We start from the raw sequence: 20,785 nt of genomic DNA, 5'->3' as shown, positions 1-20,785 counted from the left end.
CTCTCCAGAGTTGGAGTGGGGCCTGGGAAAAAAGATAGGTAGTACGATAGATTGATTGATATGAAACTCCGAAACTACCTAAGGTAAAAATTTAGGGTGAGTGCGGAGTACCGCCCGGTCCTGCAGGAGCTTAGTGTAAGGCGGATAGGTAACTAGGGCCTGTAATTCACTAATCCTGCGAGCTGAAGTAACAGCCAAAAGGAATAACACTTTCCAAGTGAGATATTTAAAGTCACAGGAGTGGAGAGGTTCGAAAGGAGGTTTCATGAGACGACCAAGAACCAGGTTAAGGTCCCAGGATGGGGCCGGAGGGCATAAAGGTGGCTTCAAATGGAGCAAGCCTTTAAGAAAGCGTGTTACCAGGGGTTGTACTGAAATAGGATTACCCCCAATACCCTTATGGAAGGCGGCTACCGCACTGACATGCATTCTGATAGAAGAGGTTTTAAGACCGGATTCAGAGAGATGCCATAAATAGTCCAAGAATTTGGAGATTGGACAGGAAAGGGGATCAAGGGACTGAAGTGCACCATGATGTGTACCTTTTCCATTTGTATGAATAAGACTTTCTTGTGGAAGGCTTTCGTGAAGCTATCAGGACCCGAGAAACGGAATCTGAAAGGTTAAATGGTTGAAGGACTAACCTTTCAACATCCATGCCGTCAGGGACAAGGCTTGGAGGTTGGGATGGAGGAGGCATCCGTCGTTTTGAGTGAGCAGATGCGGGTCCTTTCCCAGAGGAATGTGCCTGTGGATGGAGAGATCCTGGAGTATTGGAAACCATACTTGGCGTGGCCAGTAAGGTGCTATCAGGATCATGGTTCCTCCGTCCTGGCGTAGCTTCACGAGAGTCTTTGACACAAGAGGAAGTGGAGGGAATGCATAGAGCAGACCGGTTGTCCACTTGAGGGAGAATGCATCCCTCGGCCGAGAGTGCTGGCTCTGAATGAGAGAGCAGTAATCGTCCACTTTGTGGTTCTGAGGGGACGCAAAGAGGTCTATGCGGGGAAAACCCCACTTTCGAAACAGAGAGGTCGCTACGAGAGGGTTGAGTGACCACTCGTGTGGTTGGAAGACACGGCTCAGCTGGTCTGACAATACATTGTCTACTCCCGGCAGGTAAGTGGCCCTGAGGTACATAGAGTGGGGAGAGGGCTTCCGCCCAGATCTGCGCAGCTTCCTGACACAGAAGGAAGGAGCCTGTGCCTCCCTGCTTGTTTATGTACCACATGGCCACTTGGTTGTCCGTCTGGATTAAGATTATCTGATGAAATAGATGATCTTTGAAAGTTCGGAGCGCATAGCGGATTGCTCGAAGTTCCAGGAAATTGATCTGGTGTTCGGCTTCCTCTTTGGACCATAACCCTTGGGTTTGGAAGTCGTCCACATGGGCTCCCCAACCGATGTGAGAAGCGTCGGTGGTTAGGATTACTTGCGGATCCGGTGGAAGAAAAGGTAAGCCCTGAAGGAGGTTGACCTGAGTCGTCCACCAGGTTAAGGATAGGCGCAGCGCTTGTGTGACTGTGACTATGGAGGACAGAGGCTGAAAAGCTTGAATCCATTGGTGTCGTAGAGTCCATTGTGTTACTCTCATGGCTAGTCGGGTCATGGGAGTGACTTGAACCGAGGATGCCATGTGTCCTAGGAGAATGAGGAACTGGCGAGCCGTGGCAGTGTTCTGAGACTGGAGCTGGCGAGCCAGGGATATTAGGGTGTGGACCCTCTGAAGAGGAAGGTAAGCCTTTGCCTGTAAGGTGTCCAAGTCTGCCCCAATGAAGGATAAGGTTTGAGACGGGACTAAGCAAGATTTCTCGTAATTGACAAGAAACCCTAAGGAAAGGAGTGTTTGAATTGTCAATTTTAGGGAGGATTGAGCTATCTGTTGGGTGGAGGCCCTGATTAGCCAATCGTCCAGGTAGGGGTAGACGTGGACACCTTCCTTCCTTAGGAATGCTGCTACCACTACGAGACATTTGGTAAAGACTCGTGGGGCAGAAGCCAGACCGAAAGGTAGGACACGGTATTGATAATGGTCGTGGCCTACTAGAAACCGCAGATATTTGCGATGGGATTGTGTGATCGCAATGTGGGTATAAGCGTCCTTGAGGTCGAGAGAGCACAGCCAATCCCCTCTTTGTAGCAGAGGGAGCAGCGCGCCTAGGGTTACCATTTTGAACTTCTCTTTTTGAAGGTATTTGTTGAGGGCTCGAAGGTCCAAAATGGGACGTAGTCCCCCTGATTTCTTTGGTATTAGGAAGTATCTGGAATAGAATCCCTTGCCTCGCTGAGAGGGAGGAACGGGTTCTATAGCATTTGATTGCAGAAGAAGAGATACTTCCTGTTGTAATTGAGCCAAATGGGTGGATAGACTCCACGCTTGAAGAGGCGGGGAGTCTGCCGGAAGAGTTATGAAGTTGAGGTGGTAACCCTGTGCGATAATTGTTAGCACCCACTGATCTGAGGTGATCTGCAACCAAGGTTGTAGAAAATGGTACAGTCGACCTCCTACAGGAATGTCTGGAAGAGGGGTTTGGCATGTGTTCCCTACAGGGGAGTCAAAGGCCAGCCGCAGGCCCAGGAGGAGGGGCTACAGTAGGCCTTTGTTTCCTAGGCTGACGCGGCTGAGGCCTAGTAGAGGATCGAGCTGGACGAGGCCTGGCCGATGGAGGGTAGTAACGGCGTGGCCGAAAGAACGACTTCTTAGAGTCCTTCTTAAGTGGTTGTTTGGAGGAAACCTCAGACGGAACAGAAGAAAGTTGTTTTAACGTCTCGTGGTGATCTTTTAATTCAGCTACAATTTGCTGAATTTGTTCTCCAAACAAATTGTCCCCTAAGCAGGGTAAATCCGCTAAACGATCCTGGACCTCTGGGCGAAGGTTGGATGACTTTAACCAAGCCCAACGTCTGGCCGAGATGGCAGTAGCTGAAACCTTTGTGGAGGCATCGAAGATGTCATAAGCCGTTCTGATCTCGTGCTTCCCCGCTTCAAACCCTTTGTTAAGAAGGGCCTGAAGCTGTGGCTGGTATTGGTCAGGTAATGTGTCAGCAAAATCTTGCATCTGTTTAAGGATGGCTGTGTTATATTGCGTCATGTAGAGTTGATATGAGGCTATGCGAGAAATCAGCATAGCTCCATGGTACACTTTCCGTCCCACACTGTCCAGGAATTTATTGTCCTTGACAGGCGGAGTGGAGGAGTGTGGCTTTAGACGCTTGGCCTTTCTTTGTGCGGACTCAACCACAACAGAGCGATGATCCAGTTGAGGCTTTTGAAAGCCTGGTGCTGACTGGACGAGGTATGTGGAGTCAGCCTTCTTGTTAACTGGTGATACAGATGAAGGAGATTCCCAGTTTTTCTTTAAGAGATCGAGAAACACCTGGTGAATGGGGATGGAAGCGATGATTTTTGGAGCGTCCAAAAATTGAAGCAGTTCCATCATCTGGTGTCTGTCATCGGTCTCAGATTGCAGCTGAAAAGGTACAATTTCGGACATCTCCTTTACAAAATTAATAAAGGAGAGATCCTCTGGAGGAGATCTTTTTCTACTCTCTGTAGGAGAAGGCGGTGATGGTAAATCTGTGTCAGAAGATGTATCATCACCCCAGGTATCATAGGGATCACTTGGGGTTTGAAGCCCCGATGGACCTGGTTGAGGATCCGAAGGCATCGAAGGAAACCTTGGAGGAACCGGTGGTACAATCGGCACTGGGAACGGCATCGAGGGTTTCGGTGCTGGTCTTGGAATCGATGGAGCCGAAGGATAAATCGGTGGAGATATACGAGAAGGCACCGATGGGACCACCCCGGAATGGGGAATCAGGAACGGTGTTTCTCCCGCCGATGAAAATCCAGTCGGAGACGATGGCGCTGTCGGTGCTACTGGAATCATCGATGGAAGGGCATGTACAAGTGTTCCATACGTTGTAGTAGCAGTGCCAGCGCTTCCACCAAAGGTTCGGTGGTCGGTTCCTTCCTCGGTGGCGGAGTCGGTGCCGGGGTCGATGCCGGTGGCGGTGCCGGAATCGGTGCCGGAGACGGTGCCAATGGAGGTTGAAATCTTTGCATCGCTTTCTCGATGGCCTCCTGGACCAGCCGGTCCAGTTCAGCCCGGAGACCAGGGGTAACAATACCCGGCTCGACGGGAGAGGGAGGCTGAGGCAGAGCCGGAGGGACCACCGTAACCGGTGGGATCATGGCTCCCACACCCCGAGAGGGTGAGGGTTTCCTCGATGCCTGCGAACGAGAGGTGGACGGTGCCAAGTCTGATCGAGGCCTCTTAGTCGGTGGTTCGGCCTGTTCAGAGGTCGATGACTGTGGATCCTCGACAGGCCGAGACTTGTGCCGTCGATGGCGATGCTTGTCCTTCCGGTCTCCTCGCCCATCCGGGGAGGGGACAGGAGTCGACGGCCGAGAAGTCATCGATGGTGGCCGGTCACCGGAGGGTTGACGATGGTGGTGCAATTTCGACGGTGCCGGTTCCGATGACGTCGATGCTATCGATGGCGTTGGGGTGGGTGCATGGAAGAGGAGCCCCATCTTCTCCATCCTGGCCTTGCGACCCTTAGGTGTCATTAGGGCACATTTGGTGCAAGTCAGGACATCATGCTCACCACCCAAACACAAAACACAAACCCTATGGGGGTCTGTGATTGACATAGTCCGGGTACAATCCGGACATCGACGGAACCCCGTCGCCATGGCTTAAGGCCAAATTTAGTCGCGGGCTCGGTAAGTGCCAACAGGCCTCGAGGGCCAAATTCGACGGTAGTCGAGGAAAAAAGGCAAAAAACTTACCGGTTTCCGCGAAGGTGACAAAAATTTGTCGAAGGGAGACCCCTGAGGGGCAAATTTTCTTCGGAAAGAAAAGTACCGAATTCCTGTCAGGAACGTGGTAAGGGAGCTCCTTTCACCGCGTGGCAACTGCTGCGCGGAAAAAAGAAGACTGAAGGGAGACCCCTGCTGGCTGCAGGGTCATTGCCTTGCTGGGCATGCCCAGTAGGGGCCAGTCAAAGTTCTGTTAAACTTTGACAGGAGTTTTTCCGTGGTGGGCTCCATCCTCGATGTCACCCATTTGTGAGGACAACCATCCTGCTTGTCCTGTGAGAAAAGCAAGTCTGCCATTGTTATCTCCTTGCTGCCTGTTCTGAGTTCGTACATACTACTTGCCATTACATTACACCACCAAAGGCTCCTCAAAAATAACTTCATGATGCTAATACACTTGCAGGTAAGATGTTCCATTTCACCCAGAATTATGCAGTGTAATGACGTCAATAAATCTTTGCTTTACTAGCTCAAAATATTGCTATATGAAATCCATAAAATCAACAGAAGTTACACTTGAATCCTTCCCCAAGCACAAAATCAATTCATATTGTGCCACCTCTTTCTCCAGAAGTGTCATAAATGTTATTTGTGCCTTTCAATACTGACATAAGGCTCCATTTTTAGAAATCAGTTTAGGGTAGTGGTAAAACATTTTAATTCTCATTTATATACACACACACACCCATTTCCTGATGTGTTTATTATTCAACGTATCATTCAATAACTCTGGGCAACTCCAGACTCCGGGCCCGGCTTGTGTTTGCAGATTCCAAGGTTTCCCAAGAAACATACACTACAGTATGATCCCAATGCTGTGCTGCTTGCCTTCCCTCAAGGGGCTTGGCAATCTTGACTTCGGGTTGAACTGCATCTGCTGTATGCAATTTCTACAATAAACCCTAAGATGCAACCAACAGATCTTTCAGTGCATCTGGACTGGTCCAAATAGGTAGCCAAAAGGTCCAAAACTGATCTCTTACAGGAAAGTGTGTTTGCCAACTGCTTCCTCAAATCCTGCTGTGAGATTGTGGCCCTGTCTAACTTTCCTGAACATACTTATTTACATGCACGCATGTACCTAGAGAGTTTGCTTGTTTACTTTATTACATGCAATTGCAGAAGCCATAGGCGCCAGCTCTGTGGGTGCTTGAGCACCCCAAAATTGATTAGTGTTTGACCAATAGACTTCAAGGAAAGGGAGGTAAGAAGTGCCTTTGATATTGCTCCTGTCTCCCCCTGTAGCCTATTGGCTGGCTGTGGAATGTACGTATGAGTAAAGGGCTGCAGAAGAGGCACTGCATTTCTGTCTCCAAGTTACTGCTCCTACATATGACTAATTGCCTACAAGTCTAGGACAGATAGGCTTCCCCAGGGGTAGTGGTAATGGGGATGGGCTGCTGATAGCAGGGTTAGAAAGGGAAAGAGGGACAGAGAAGCTATAAGGAGATTGAGAAAAGGGCCGAGAGAACGGCTGGGAGATGGTTTAAAAGGGGATGCTGGCTGGGAGAGCGAATAAAGCTGCGAGGGTCTGGGAGAGAAACTGAAAGAAGGAATTCTGGCTGGAGGAAGAGGAGGCGCCAGAGAACTGGGAGAGTCGCTGTGGGAGAGGGAGATAAGCAGGGCACAGGCTGTGAGGCTAGAGAGGCCTGAGAGGACATGGACTCTGAGAAGGGGGGGTGATGAGGAATACAAGCTAGGAGGGAGGACATGGACTGCGATAAGAAGAGAAGCAAGAATGAGTGGTTAGGTAAAAGGAATTTAGGAGGAGAGAGGTGAAGAAGACTTAAAAGGAGCTGCATTGATAGAGATGGGGGGGGGTCCAACAGGGGAGGTAAACCAAGAGAAGGGATAGGAGAATAGTGGACAGAAAAGGCAAGAAGGAGAGTGATTGAAGTGGCAGGAGGGGGTGAGAAGATAATGAGCTGTGGAGAGACAGCTGGAAGGTAAAACAAGAATTTAGAGGAAGACCATAAAATAAGCTTAAAAAGAAAAAAGGAATAAGGAGGCAGATAGGAAGCCAAGACTTAGCAGAGTCAGGTAACAGATTCAAACTACAGACACAAAGACTGGAAATGTTTTATTTGAAGTTTGGTGAAGATTTCTGTGGGCAGGTAGTATCTGCCCTTTTCTTCTAGCCCTGCAGTCACCAGGGCAAATAAGATATTTTACTGGAAGGATGGGGGAAGAAGGAGGTGGTGGTGATGGCATGCAAATATCATAAGCTCAAAATCTCTCTCTCAAAAACTGGCAGCGCCATTAATGAAAGGGGCTGCCGTCAGGAATTGAATTGAAGCAGGGGCAGCCGAACGTCTTTTTCATGGGGGGCGGGGGGGGGGCCTGCAAGCTCAACCCATGTTCCCACTGCAATGTTTTTACATTACTTTTACAGTTAATGTCATTCTGCCTTTCATACATTCTTCGCATAAATCTTAGAGCATAATTCAGGGATGGCCAACTCCGGTGCGAGAGCCACAAACAGGCCAGGTTTTCAGGATATTCACAATAAATATGCACAAGAGATTTGCATACACTGCCTCCATGGTATGCAAATTTATTGTGGATATTCTGAAAACAAGGCCTGTTTATGGCTCTCAAAGGAGTTGGCTACCCCTGGTGATTGATGCTAGAAAACCAGGCATGGTGGCAAAGGAGGAAACAACCTAAACAGTATTGTCATTGCTCAGTAATGCTAAGTGACTATTTGTGATCACAGCCCAGGCCCCCCCACCCCCCAACACACACACACAGCCCTCTAACAATGGGGGCAAAGCAGGATATTTTTCCCCTACATTTCACCACAGAAAAAAAAATTCTGGTGTCATCTAAGTAACAGAACTAATAATTAAAGTCTCATAACTTTTAATATTTTCCTCAAAAACAAAATATTTCAAAACAGCAGACATCAAACACCACCCAAAAATTACAAATTAGTAAAGATTTAAAAAATTTTCCACTCTCTATACCTGGAATCTTTTGATAGCCAATCACCCTGAGAATGTTATGATTGGGAGGTGGGTTAAACACATTTTATCTAGTGTCTCTCTCTCACTCATACATTCATTCTCTAAAACATCTGCCACATGATCTCACACACATACAGGCAGGCACTCACCCATATATATGAATGCAGGCGCACAGGGAAGGCACACACACACACACAGAGGCAGGCAAGAAGGCACTCTCTCACACACACGTAGACACATAAGCAGACAGGCACTCTCGCATACGCACTGGCAGACAAGAAGGCACTCACACACACAGGCACTCTCGCATACGCACTGGCAGACAAGAAGGCACTCACACACACACGTAGACACATAAGCAGACAGGCACTCTCGCATACGCACTGGCAGACAAGAAGGCACTCGCACACACACACGTAGACACATAAGCAGACAGGCACTCTCGCATACGCACTGGCAGACAAGAAGGCACTCACACACACACACAGGCAGGCAGGCCAGGGCCTCATTTTCAGCCACCATGAGATGGGCTCTGCGGCAGCCTGGGCTGCTGCTTCTGCTGCCACGGGATAGGATCTGCAGCAGCCTGGGCTGCTTCTTTGGCCACCGTGGGACAGGCTTCATGGCGGCACACTCAGACCTGTTTGCAAAGGATGGAGGCCTTGTGTGATGCAGTACGACCTGGCCCGGGGCAGAAACAGCTGAGACACAGCCAAGCAGAAGCTAGTGGTACCAAACTTAGCCACCGGAGGGCGCTGAGGAAGGTAGCAAAGACTACACTTCCCAGGTTCCCCGAACCAACACCTGACCCCTGGCTGGAGCCTGAGCAGGAACAGGTGGAGGAAATTGGGACTGATCCCTATGACTCAGCAGAATCTATGGAGGCTGAGGAAGAGGGCGTGCCCCCGTGGTGGACCTGGCCACAAAAGCCCGGCTCCTCAGAGTCTCTGGAGGAGGAGATGGAGGTAAGCTGGGGAGAGGAAAGTTCCAGCTGTTCCTCTATGGAGGTGGAATAACCAGGAGGTTGGGGGATGGTAAATCCTGTATTGCTGTATGGATGTATGAGAAAGGCGGGAAGGGAATTGTGTTTTAAATGCTGTTTACCCTGGGGCTTGTAAGGACAACCCCAAATTAGTATAAGGCTGCAGCCGCTGAGCTACGGCACCACATTAAACTCCTTATTGATTAAGATCCTTTTTCTGTGCACTGCTTGGGAGTGCCAGGACTGGGCCTGGCACTCTGACTAGAGGCTGTGACGAGTCCATAGCAGCGCTGTGCATGAGCTGTGCAAGGGGACAGGACGTGTCATAGGAGCGAAGCCAGAGGCCTGAAGCCCAGCAAAGCCCCACAGCATGCTGAGCGGAGGGACCTGATCGTGACACTTGGCATGCAGTTGCTTCCTCCTCCTCCTCAGTTATCGATGCCTGATGATGTCATTCAGGTGCTGGCAACCAGGAAGAGGAAGCAGGCAGAGGTACTGCAAGGCCATAATTATCCAATTTGTTAGGATCAGGCAGAGTGAGTGAAGGCATCGCAGCAACACTGGGAGGGGGGGGGGGGGGGCAGCGGAAAGGACATGGGTAGTCCCGCTTGGCACCAACGAGATTGTCCTTCCTTCATCAGTGGAAATTTTGGGTGGTGGCCCCTACGCCCCCCACTCCAATTTGATGCCAATGATTTGACGTGAACAGTTCCCCCTTCTTATAAAAATTAATTACCCTCCTATATCCCAGCGGGGACAACCGGTATCTCTAGGGTTTCCATATCAAGGGCAAGAAGCACCACGTGCAGCTGGGGAGATGCTGACTGCTGAGCCGCTAGAGCTCAGGTCATGCAGGAAGGGGAATGTCTTACGCGGACTCTGCAACCACGGGACTGGCTCTGGCCTGGAATCAGAGAGTGCCAGGAGAAGTGCTGTGGGGGGCGGGGGAAGTAGGAGCAGTTTTTGGGGCTCAGGGAGTGCAAAGGGGAGAAGGGAAAATCACAAACTGAAAGGGGAGCTGAGCCTGCCAACGAAGGGAAGCCTTAATATGCTGATGAGGGGTGGGAGTCAGTGACGGGGATGGCTGAACCAAGCCTGCAGCGAAGGGCACCTGGCTAAGGAGGGCTGAGGAGGAAGCTTCTGGGGAGTGTCAAGATAGGAAGAGGAACTGGGAGGAGAACAGAGATGGCCAGGACAGGCTAAGGGGATGTAGGGAGTGGAGCTGGAAAAGGGGTATTAAACCCTTCCTCCCCAAGTAACAGATTCAAAGTATGCCCATGCAGGAGGGGGAGAATTAAGAGAGCAGAGGGAGAACGGGAGATTAGGAAAATGGAGGGGGCGAGGGGGGATAGAGAGAGAGCGGTGGTGGCATATGAGGGTGGGAGAAGAAACTGTGGTGCACATGGACTGTTGTGGGGAGAAGAATGACAAAATAGGGCTGAGTACTTCCCTAGCTTTAGATCTGGCTGCATGTCTTCCCCATGCTCATATCACCTGCTCCTTGCTGGATAGTTACATACAGGCTGGTCAGTCACACTATGTTCTGTTTTCAGATTTATTTATTTTTTTGGCCGAGTTGAGTTCAGCACCCCCAGCCATTTTCAAGAGTTGGCTCCTGTGGCAGAAGCCATACAGAAGTAAAAACCTGGAACACACATTCTGGCCAACAAAACAAGTTCTGAATATAGAGCCCTTAGAGTTTAGCTCAAGCCCTTCAGCCTTGCCATTTCTCCATTTGCAATGATCATTATTTATTTGTGTATATGCCACTTAAACCAAAGAGCGGCCTATGCTACTGGTGACAAGTAATATGACCCTGTTTTCACTTCCTAAGCCTCTTATAACTTGACCCACAAAAGAAAACCACAGAACCATTTGCTCATTTAGTAAAACACCATTTCCTCATCTACTATAGGAATATCCCATCCTTAAAATGTTGTCCTGCAGAAACTGGATGTACACACATGGAAAGTGGGAAAACAAAAAAGCACAGCCTAAGGAATGAGATTATTCCTGTGTCCCAGCCCTCACAACGAAGACAGTGGGCAACTCCAGGTCTTGAGTGCATGCACTACTTCCACAATGGGCAAATCTATTTCATGCATATCCACTGCAGATATCCTGAAAACCAGGCCTGTCTGCAGCTCCTGAAGACCAGAGTCGGCCACCCCTGATGTAGATGGATCATTTGTATTAAACTGCAGGCACTCAAGTTTCATCCGTTCTGAACCACTTAAGGTTTACCAGAATGGCAAACAAACCATACCTAACCCATTAGCCCCTGAACTTTAATTTTGTACTCAAGATAAAATACAGCCAATGTTTTCACTAAATCCACTACCTCCTCCACCAAAAGAAATCCTCCTGAGAGAAAGAGGCGTAATGCTGTAGCATTTGTGAATGCGTGTTTTCTGCTGGGTCTGCTTACTGGAATGTATGAGTTGACAAGATGTATATTTGTAGAGGGAGAGTAGGATGTAACTTAAAACAGACACCAAAAACCTATGAACTGAACCAAGCATTCAACTTACAAAGGCCGACTGAAATTTTCAGATTTCAAGCTAACAAAAAAAATATGACAAAAGGCTGAAGATCGTAGCCTTAACTTTATTATCCGACTGTTTACATTATATCTTGTTTTTAAGAAGCAGTTTGAGGAGTCTCTGCTAGTTTTTTTTTACCTACATTTCCTAATAGAAACAAACAAAAAAAAATGGTGGCATTCTATTCTTTTACTAGAGTTTTGCTGATTTATGTCCTGGAACAAACAGTTCAGAAATGTATGCTGCGAGCAAGAACAGCAGCAAAGAACGGCAACTTATTCGGTAATATTTTAATGATATTGAGAGCCTGAGCAGGAAATAAAACCCTAAGTGAATTGGAGGATGCAGATTTTCTAAATCATTTAACCCAGAGTTTCCCCAGCCTTTTCAAAGTCTAAGTAAGATCTACATGAGTAAAAATGTGGGGGGCGCACCAGCCTCCACGGAGCAGGCAGTGTGGACATGAGGGGGGACTCGCCTGGCGAAAAGAAAGAGGTAGGGAAGCACCCAAAGCCCCACCTCTCTCTCAAATGTTACAACAAAAGGGCAATTGACTAAAGCAGCTTTCTCCAATCCTGATCAAATGTGTTACCCTCGGCCTCTTCTCGATGACCGAGCCTTTGCAGCAGTCATCCAGGCCATTGCGACTTCCCGTCTGGATTACTGCAACTTGCTATTCATTGGAAGGCCCAAACTGAATCAGTGACTACACTGTGCCATGTCTGCCGAATAACAAACACAAAAATCTGACACGATCACTCACACCCACCCTTAAGAGCCTACACAAGCTCCCTACTCCCCACCATACAAAATCCTAAACATAGCCTACACGGCCCTCACAGGAAGCACCCCACTCTACCTCAAAGACCATCTCGCCCCCCTAAGCTCACCTGTCACTAATTCACCTGGTGGTCCCTACCCTCCAGAAGACGGCTTTCTGAGGTGCTACACCAACCCTCTGGAATGCACAGCCAAGAAATATCAGACAAACCCCAGACCTGCCAGCTTTCAGAAAGCTATGGCTCTTTCACTCAGCCTCTGACCTACTTTGAATCTACAACTGCACCTGCTGAGCACCCTCCCAATCTATGCTGAGAACTTTCTCACATCTGTGTGTAAAATAGGACATTTATTTTCCTTAATGTAAAACTGCATATGCACACCTTTGTCACATACTTTTCCCTTTTACGCCTTCTTGCTAACACTCCCAACACCCTTTTCAGTAAAAACACTTAGCTATTGTTTAGAACTCATGTTTTCCTCCCTGGAAACAGTGACCCCTATCAAGCCACCGTATACTCCTAGATTTCACTGCTGCACCTCACTTTGAGCTCCCTTTTGATGGAAAAGCATGCAATGAATGATGAGGGAGAGAGGGGGTGAAGTCAATCACAATGGGCCAGCTCCTTCTATATATAAGTGCTGGAGAAGGGGGAAGCCAGTGTGGTGCAGACAGTCAGCTCAGTTATTCACCTTGACTGCCACATGCAGCTGACCAGAGCTCCTTCACAGATACTTTGAGGTTGTGAGCAGCGAGTCACCTCCAGTGCTCACTGCATGCTCTTCCCATGTCACTCAGCCTAGGGATGAGACAGAGGTTTAAAAGGAGAAAGATAGGGGAGATGAGGAGAAGCTGTGTGCAGTGCATGTGCTGCACAAAGTGAGTCCCAGCTATCCATGCTGCCCAATTACTACTACACTCCAGGGCTCATGCTGTAGCTAGAAAGAGGCATGCATGATTAGACATGTTCTCAGCTAAAAGTTACTACAAGTTTAAGAGCCACAGTAGCATTTTGTTGTTGCTGCAAGGTGCTGAAGGCAGAGCCCAGGTGCTGGCCTGGGTATGGGAGTATCAAGCAGTGGTGACTTTCTGTTGCACTCTTCATCAGGTCTGAAGGCACACCAGTGTGCCACAGAAACATAGAAATGATGGCAGATGATGATTCACTCAGTCTGCCCAGCAAGCTTATGCTAGTATCTGCTGTACTGGGCAGGTTACTCCCATGCTTATCAGTTTACCAGACCATAAAAGTCAGGGCTCTCGGATGCTGTTTGAATCCAATTTCCCTTAACTGTTGCCGTGAAAGCAGAAAGCTTTGTTGGAGTTGCATCAAGAATCAAGCTTAGTGATTAAGGGTAATAAGCATGACATCAGCTAGTTACTCCCATGTTTATTTGTTCCCCAAATCGTAAAGGTTGGGGCCCTTGTGGGTTACTGTCTGAATCTAATTCCCCTTTTCTCCCTGCCAATGAAGCAGAGAGCAATGATGGAGTTGGGTTAACAGTATGTAGGCTTATTGGTTAAGGGTAGCAACTGCCACACCAGCAAGTTACACTCATGCACTCTTTTCTTCATTTCCATCCTCTAGCGAGTCTAGCCTTTAGGGATCCACACAGCGTTTATTCCATGCTCCTTTGAATTCTTTGATGGTTTTCGTCTTCACCACCCTCTCCATGAAGAAATATTTCCTGACATTGGTTCTAAGTCATCCTCCCTGGAGTTTCATTTCTTGACCCCTGGTTCTATTGATTTCTTTCCAATGGAAAAAGGTTTGACGATTGTGCATCCTTAAAACCTTTCAGATATCTGAAGGTCTGTATCATATCTCCTCTGCTCCTCCTCTCTTCCAGGGTGTACATATTCAGATCTTTCAGCCTCTCCTCATAAGTCTTCCAATGCTGACCCCTCACCATTTTGGTCGCTCTTCTTCGGACTCCCTCTATCCTGTCATTTTTTTTTTTTAGATACGGGCACTAGTATGGAATGCAGTACTCCAGGTGAGATCTCACCAAGGACCTGTACAAGGGCATCACCACCTCTTTTTTTCTTACTTGTTATTCCTCTCTCTGTCTTTAGCTATCGCCTTCTCACATTTCTTTGCCATCTTTAGATCATCAGACACTATCACAACAAGGTCCCTCTCCCAGTCCATGTGCATTAGCCTTTCACCGCCCATCACATGAGGCTCTTTTGGATTGTCGCACCCCAGATGCATGACTCTGCACTTCTTGACACTGAATCCCAGCTGCCAAATCTTTGACCACTCTTCAAATTTACTTAAATCACTTTTCATTCTCTCTACTCCTCGAGGTGTGTCCACACTATTGCAGATCTTAGTATCATCCACAAATAGACAAACTTTACCATCTATCCTTTCTGCTGGTTGGGAAACATTGGTTTAGCCTGAAGAACAAGCGAGTTTCTGACCAGGCTGCTCACCTCATTGTGGATATCTGCTTTTGAGAAATGAATACAGCCCTGCACGTTTGCCAATGTATTCCAGTTTTTTGGCACTAAGGGCTGACCCTAAAACTTCTGCATAAGAGACAGACACCCAATAAGCGTATGTTACTCTTTCTTTCATCTCCAAACATTGCTTCATTCTACACAACAGTTAAGCCAACTCTGCCAAAATCCCACTCAGATATCAGCCTTGTACCCCTCCATTGCCCTTCTGCCCACAAGTAAAGCTTAAAGAAATCTTCAGCAAATTCTCTCCATAGCTCTCACTCAGGGGTAGATTTTAAAAATGTGTGCGATCGCGTACTTTTGTTCGCGCACCAGGCGCGAACAAAAGTACACTGGATTTTATAAAATACGCGCTTAGCCGCGCGTATCTTATAAAATCCGGGGTTGGCGCGCGCAAGGGGGTGCACATTTGTGCAACCTGCGCGCGCCGAGCCCAGCACGCGCTGCCTGTTCCCTCCGAGGCTGCTCCGATTTCGGAGCGGCCTCGGAGGGAACTTTCCTTCGCCCTCCCCCCACCTTCCCCTCCCTTCCCTTTGTTGGCAGATTTACGCCTGCTTAAAGCAGATGTAAATCTGCACGCGCCAGCGGGCTGCTGGCGCGCCATCACCTGACCCAGGGGCTGGTCCGGAGGCCTCGACCACACCCCCGGGCCGGCGCCACGCCCCCAAAACGCCGCGTCATTTCGGGAACGCCCCCGACATGCCCCCTCCCCCGCCCCTTTTACGAAGCCCCGGGACTTATGCGAGTCCCGGGGCTCTGCGTGCGCCGGCGGCCTATGCAAAATAGGCGCGCCAGGGCCCTGCACGCATAAATCTGGCCGGATTTATGCGCGCAGGGCATTTAAAATCCGCCCCTCAATGAATAAGCCCTGCCAGAACTGGAAACTTATACTCAACATAACACAGCAGATGGACAACAGATTCTTGTGGCCTGGTTTGGCCTCTGTCGGAAACAGGATGCTGGGCTTGATGCACCCTTGGTCTGACCCAGCATGGCAATTTCTTATGTTAACTGATTCATCCGGTCTGCCCTGCTACTCCTCTGCACACTGCTAAGGATATATCCCAGTCGTCAGCCTTAGACTGTTGTGTGCTTGTAGGACATCGCTCCTTATTCAAGTCAGTGTTTATATGCCGTTCTCTACCATCTTGAGTAGATGGGCATTTTCCCAGTCTTAATCAGAGAGCTAGTACCTTCCGCTCCCCCAACATCTTATCACAAAGTTTTGTAATAATCTAAACAGCTATCAAAACTAGTGAGGATGTTACTCAAACACTTGGCCAGCTAGGTTCTGGGATCTTGCTGGGCGATACCTGCCCATCACTTTGAGGTAATTTATCCTGCAGGTACCTGGCTAACCCTCAGCCTGCTATGTTGCTAGGTCATGCTTCCTTATCTTCCCCTCGTTTTCTTCTTAGCACCACTCCCCTTTTAGTATCACCAAAGACTATACACAGCATTTTCCATCCCATCAATAGATAGGCTATCAGTAAGCTGAATTTTAACTGCAACACTATCACTTCATCGGAAAACCATGCACAGTATCTGAATGTTACTCATGATCAATTCTTCATTTCCAAGATACACCTCAATCAACTGGTGAGCAAAGCTCAAGCACATAACAGTGTGCCTCCCTGACAGCCACTCTCAGATGGGCTGCCAATTTCACTGCCTTTCCCACATCTGCATCTCTCCAGCTGAATCTTGTGCCCCGCTGTGGTGCAGAAGTGTCCATGCTTACAAGGTAGACAGGGCTCTTAATAGCAAAAAGGCCTGGCTCTGGCAGTATCCACGCAAAAATACCCAACCAGCTTCTAGTTGATAGTGGCATTGCTCCCTCCACCACCACCCCCATGCCAATGCTAAGCACAAGCAGCAGTGCTCTGCCTCATACGGTGTTGCCGAGCTTGATTTTGCTTTTCCCCCCCCCCCCCCCCCCCCCCCCCCCCCCCCTACTTCAGCTGGATTCATTTGGACTCCCCCTCCCCCCCACAGGCAGATAGCACCTTCAATCCTGGCACCCTCTCATTACTCACTTCCATGACCTGTTCACGGTCACCAAGAGCTTCTCCTTAAATGTCTGGGCAAGAGCAATGGGACGCTGGAGAATTGCTCTTGGACTCAAGGACTTTATTGCAAACCCTTTTGTAAGGTTGCCCACCTCCAACCTCAATACATGCCCCTTGCTCTATCTTAACTGCTTCCAAATTGGGTATGATTGCTTCCAAAACAACATGTCAGGGCAGTCTAAGGGGGCCTCTTCACAGATTGCACATTACAGAATGCCTTATTTTCTGTTGCCTTTGCCAATTTCACTCTGCTCAATGACCTATCCCAAGCTTGGCTTCCTTCTTTTTCTTGTGAAACATGACCTTTGTGTTTGTCATATGAACATACAGTTGAACACAGATAAGATGGTAAATATCATCTGCTACGAGTATGAATACCATTCTGACACTAAAAACAGGTATACTGAAGTCTCATCCATTGCCTATTTGGAAGGTATGAATCAAGTCCAAAGTTTATATTACACTAATTTACATTCAAGGCAGGTGTGGCCAGCTTCAGTCCTCCATTGCATGCAAATCTCTCGCATGCATATTCATTGTGGATATCCTGAACACCTGGCCCGTTTGCAGCTCTCAAGGACCAGAATTGCCCCCCCCCATCCTGATGTGTCACATATGCCAAACAGCACACAGACTCAGAATATAGAAACACCAAGAACACAATGTAAACTTTAAGAAAATGCAATACGATGTACGTTTACGGAACTTTCCCCCGTACTTATATCACCAACTCCCAAGACTGCACTCCAGTTCATTTATTATCCTCAAAAGAGAAACAGAGAGCTATAAATTTCTGCTTCTCCGACCGAGACAGCCAAGGATACTAGAGAAGCAGAGAGATATAGAAAGTGATGGAAGATGAGCCAGCCTGCCCATTTTCACTACCTCCTAAAAAAAACACTGCAGACCCAGCATGATCTCTGGCTTTGCCCTCCTTCCCCCCCCCCCCCAATAGAATAGCATCCACCGCCCCTAGGCAAGCAGCAGAACCGGGCATTGTACTAAACAGCTGGCACAGAAGAGGCATTAGGTCAGATCTAGTGGCGAGCCCCATCAGCCACAGGATGTCTCTATGATGCAGGAGGGAAGGTGGGGGGAGACTCAGCTAGGAACAATGCAGGATGATGGCCTCCTGCCAAGGCTGCCCTCTGGGTCTCAGGTATCTCTCCCGGGTCTCTGTGTGAACTATGGCAGTGTCCAGGAGATGGTCAGGAACGTGTGTAACTGGCCTGGACAATACAGGAATGGACAGAGTGTGTGGCAGTGGGCCGAGGCTGGGGTGAACAGTTTCATCCGAGTCCAAATTAATCAGAAGAGATGTGAACAACTTGCAAGAAAGTGCGGGCAACAGAAAATGCTATATGAACCTCTTTTCCTAAGTACTATTATAAACATATATTTGTGTATATATATATTTGTTTCCCTAAAAATATACAGAAAATTAGTATTTCATGTTATACTATGACAGCAGATAAACAGAGCAAAGACCGAATTCAACAAAATAAATAAAATCGCATGCAGTATGCCTTAGGTGTACTACCCAGACTGTCCACAGCACTCGTGCCCTATATGCCCATACCTTGGAAGTAAATTCCCAAATCTATCTTTTGCTAGACTTCAGAATCTGCCCTCCCACGGAGTTGATTAAGAACTGTAACACAGCTTCCCCATCCCTGTCACTGCAGTCATATTAACAGCATGAAGAATACTCATGGGGAAAAAATGGACTTAAAAAAGGCTGAAAACAGCACACAGTGGCAAGAAAAAGAGCTGTTTGATTCTTAGAAGGGCACATATAAAAATACTTGACGGTTCAGCAGTTACCGTAAGTTTGCAGAAAAAGATGTATCAAATACATTCTAATAAAAAAAGAAAAAGAAAGAAAGAAAGAAAGACTGCTGCTACGTGTAATGAGATCATAGTTACACACTGCAAGCGCTAAAGACGAACCGCCTCCCGTTGTACTTTGCTCTGTCGATCCGACTGGCCTTGTAATTACATTTTTTTTTTTATTGTATCTTCTTACTCCAGAAACGATTAAGTAATGCTCACTGATGCATTTTTTTTTTAATTGAAGACGACTAATAAACTGTGACTCAGGGACGTGAGGAATCACTTTTTTTTTTCTGAGTAATGAACGCTCTGTAGTCCCTATATTAAATTCCTTTCCCCTGCGACTGGAACTAAATCAGATTTCGTTCTATGACCTGCAGCTTCCTGGAACTCATCTCAGAGACTTTGCCCCGTACTAAAGTCTGAAACTCCAGGTGCCTGAAATAAAAAAAATGGTATTTTCTATGCTTAAATGGCATGGAAGCGCTGAAGTAAGCACTTGCCAAAAGCCCTCCCCCCCCAGCTCCTTCCAGGAAAGGTCGCAGGGCATGGCCACTTGCTCTGTGCTGGATACTTATTTAATAAGTGTAGGAGCTGCTGGTGTTGGGGGAATACAATTAAGCCTCGAGAGCTCACAAGGGAACCTCTCCCCCCGTCCGCGGTGCAGGTTTCCTCGTCCTCGGTGGCCTCCTGCAGAGGATTGATCTTTTGAGACAGAAATAGCAAAGTTCATTTCCGCTGCCCTAACACCAACCCAGGAAAACAAGGTGGCGAAGGGGAAAAAAAAAAAAATTACATCTCGCCCTTTCGCTTCTCTCTCAGTGTCAGGAAAGAGGAAAGTCTCAGGGTGGGAGATGCCCCCTTGCCCCTCCACCGGCCGAGGCTGAGCCGCTCGCTAGCCCCCGGGCCCCCCCCCCAGGCTGTGCGCGCTGCCCGGAGGAGCCAAGCTCACCTCCTTACAAAACACAGGATGCCTCGCAATCCTACCACCAACCGAGTTATGCAGCTAACCAAAGAAATAAAAACAACAACAAAAAAATAAAAGACTTAGCGGTGGAACTTTCCGAGCACCCTAACAGATGTTTTATTTCTGCCTGATGCGTTTGATCTTTCCGCTGGGTTTCATTTCCCCGGAGTGCAGGCGGGAGGACTGCTGCGTGCCTCTCTCCATGGGTTTGCTCTATTCACTCCGGTCGGAGTCCTGGGGAATTCACTACCTTGCAGCCCCTGAACTTTAAAAACGTCCGTCTGCCGACTTTAAATATCCCAGCCAGGCGACCCGGTGAGTAATTTCCTAACTCCCACCCTCCCCCCCCCCAAAAAAAATAAATAAATATATGTGTGTTGCAAAATCACTAAAGTTCGTTACAAAAGGTGAAAACTGCTAGAGAAAACAGAAACTTTGCCCCAGCTAAGCAACAAGAGAGCCCTACTGCCCGCCCACAAGTTCAAAACGATACAGAAATGAGCTTTAAATACCTCAACTATCAAAACAGGGGGGGGGGGTGAGGGGGAACCCCGTTTGAGGTCATGCTAAGACCCTACCTGCGTCACACATGCAACCCCCCTCCCCTCAAAACCCCACAAGGGCAGACTCAATCAGCACGTGCGATTGCCCGAGTTTGTTTTGGTCCCGCACTTAGCAGAGGGTTTGCTTGGATTTTTAGTTGTTAGGTTTACCTGCCCCATGTTGATGTAGCCGTATTTGCCAGCTATCCGGTTGGCTTCGTGGCTGCCCCCTGCTATTCTCACCGCCCAGTGGTTCGTGTACAGCCGAGTCCGGCAGGAAGGCAAGCAAAAGCCCAGCAAGAGAGCGAGGAGACAGAGCAGGTCCCCCCCGGAGAGCCTCTTGCAGCCCATGGTCCACGCGGCGCAGAGCCCCCGAACTTGGCTCTCCTGCTCCCTACCCCGGCGACAGGCGAGGCGGCGGCGGCAGCAGCAGGACCGGGGAGAGGCGAGTCCACGGCGGCGCGAGCAAGCAAGCTCCCCCGGAGCCTTGCAAAGTTCTCCGCACCGACGAGCTGGGCGCCTACAGCCCGGGAGGTCGCATGCACCTTTCCCGGCACTGACAGCAACTTGGCGGGGGGAGCTCCGCTGGCACTTTTAACTTCCACTTTCCGCTCTACCCGACGGTGCGCGGATGCTGCATTCTTGCTCTTCCTCTCGTCTGATTTGTCTCTGGGTTTGTTTGTTTTTTTTCCCCCCTTTTCCTTTCCTCTGATTTGCTCGGAGTCGCGATAAGAGATACCAATCCCTGATATACACACGCGCGCGCGTTCTCACTCGCTGTGGAAATGGCAGCAGAGGCTTTTCCCAG

General features: G+C 48.7%; 1 protein-coding gene across 2 annotated transcripts in view; it reads right to left on the bottom strand.

Moving 5' to 3' along the window:
* The window catches only part of PCSK5 (proprotein convertase subtilisin/kexin type 5), an 893,215-nt gene extending 872,468 nt beyond the window's left edge, over window positions 1-20,747 (bottom strand). Inside the window, exon 1 of one of the 2 annotated variants that reach the window (XM_029616187.1) lies at window positions 20,149-20,747. In XM_029616187.1, coding sequence (XP_029472047.1) covers window positions 20,149-20,328 — 180 coding nt within the window. In that variant the 5' untranslated portion in view covers window positions 20,329-20,747. The remainder of the gene's footprint in view (window positions 1-20,148) is intronic. The other variant, XM_029616196.1, reaches the window with a different exon arrangement.
* Window positions 20,748-20,785: the final 38 nt, after the last annotated feature.

This window comes from Rhinatrema bivittatum, chromosome 1 (assembly GCF_901001135.1).
Source record: "Rhinatrema bivittatum chromosome 1, aRhiBiv1.1, whole genome shotgun sequence".
Classification (NCBI taxonomy): domain Eukaryota; kingdom Metazoa; phylum Chordata; class Amphibia; order Gymnophiona; family Rhinatrematidae; genus Rhinatrema; species Rhinatrema bivittatum.
The sequence above is the reverse complement of the archived record's forward strand: the minus strand, read 5'-3'. Positions and strand labels throughout refer to the sequence as shown.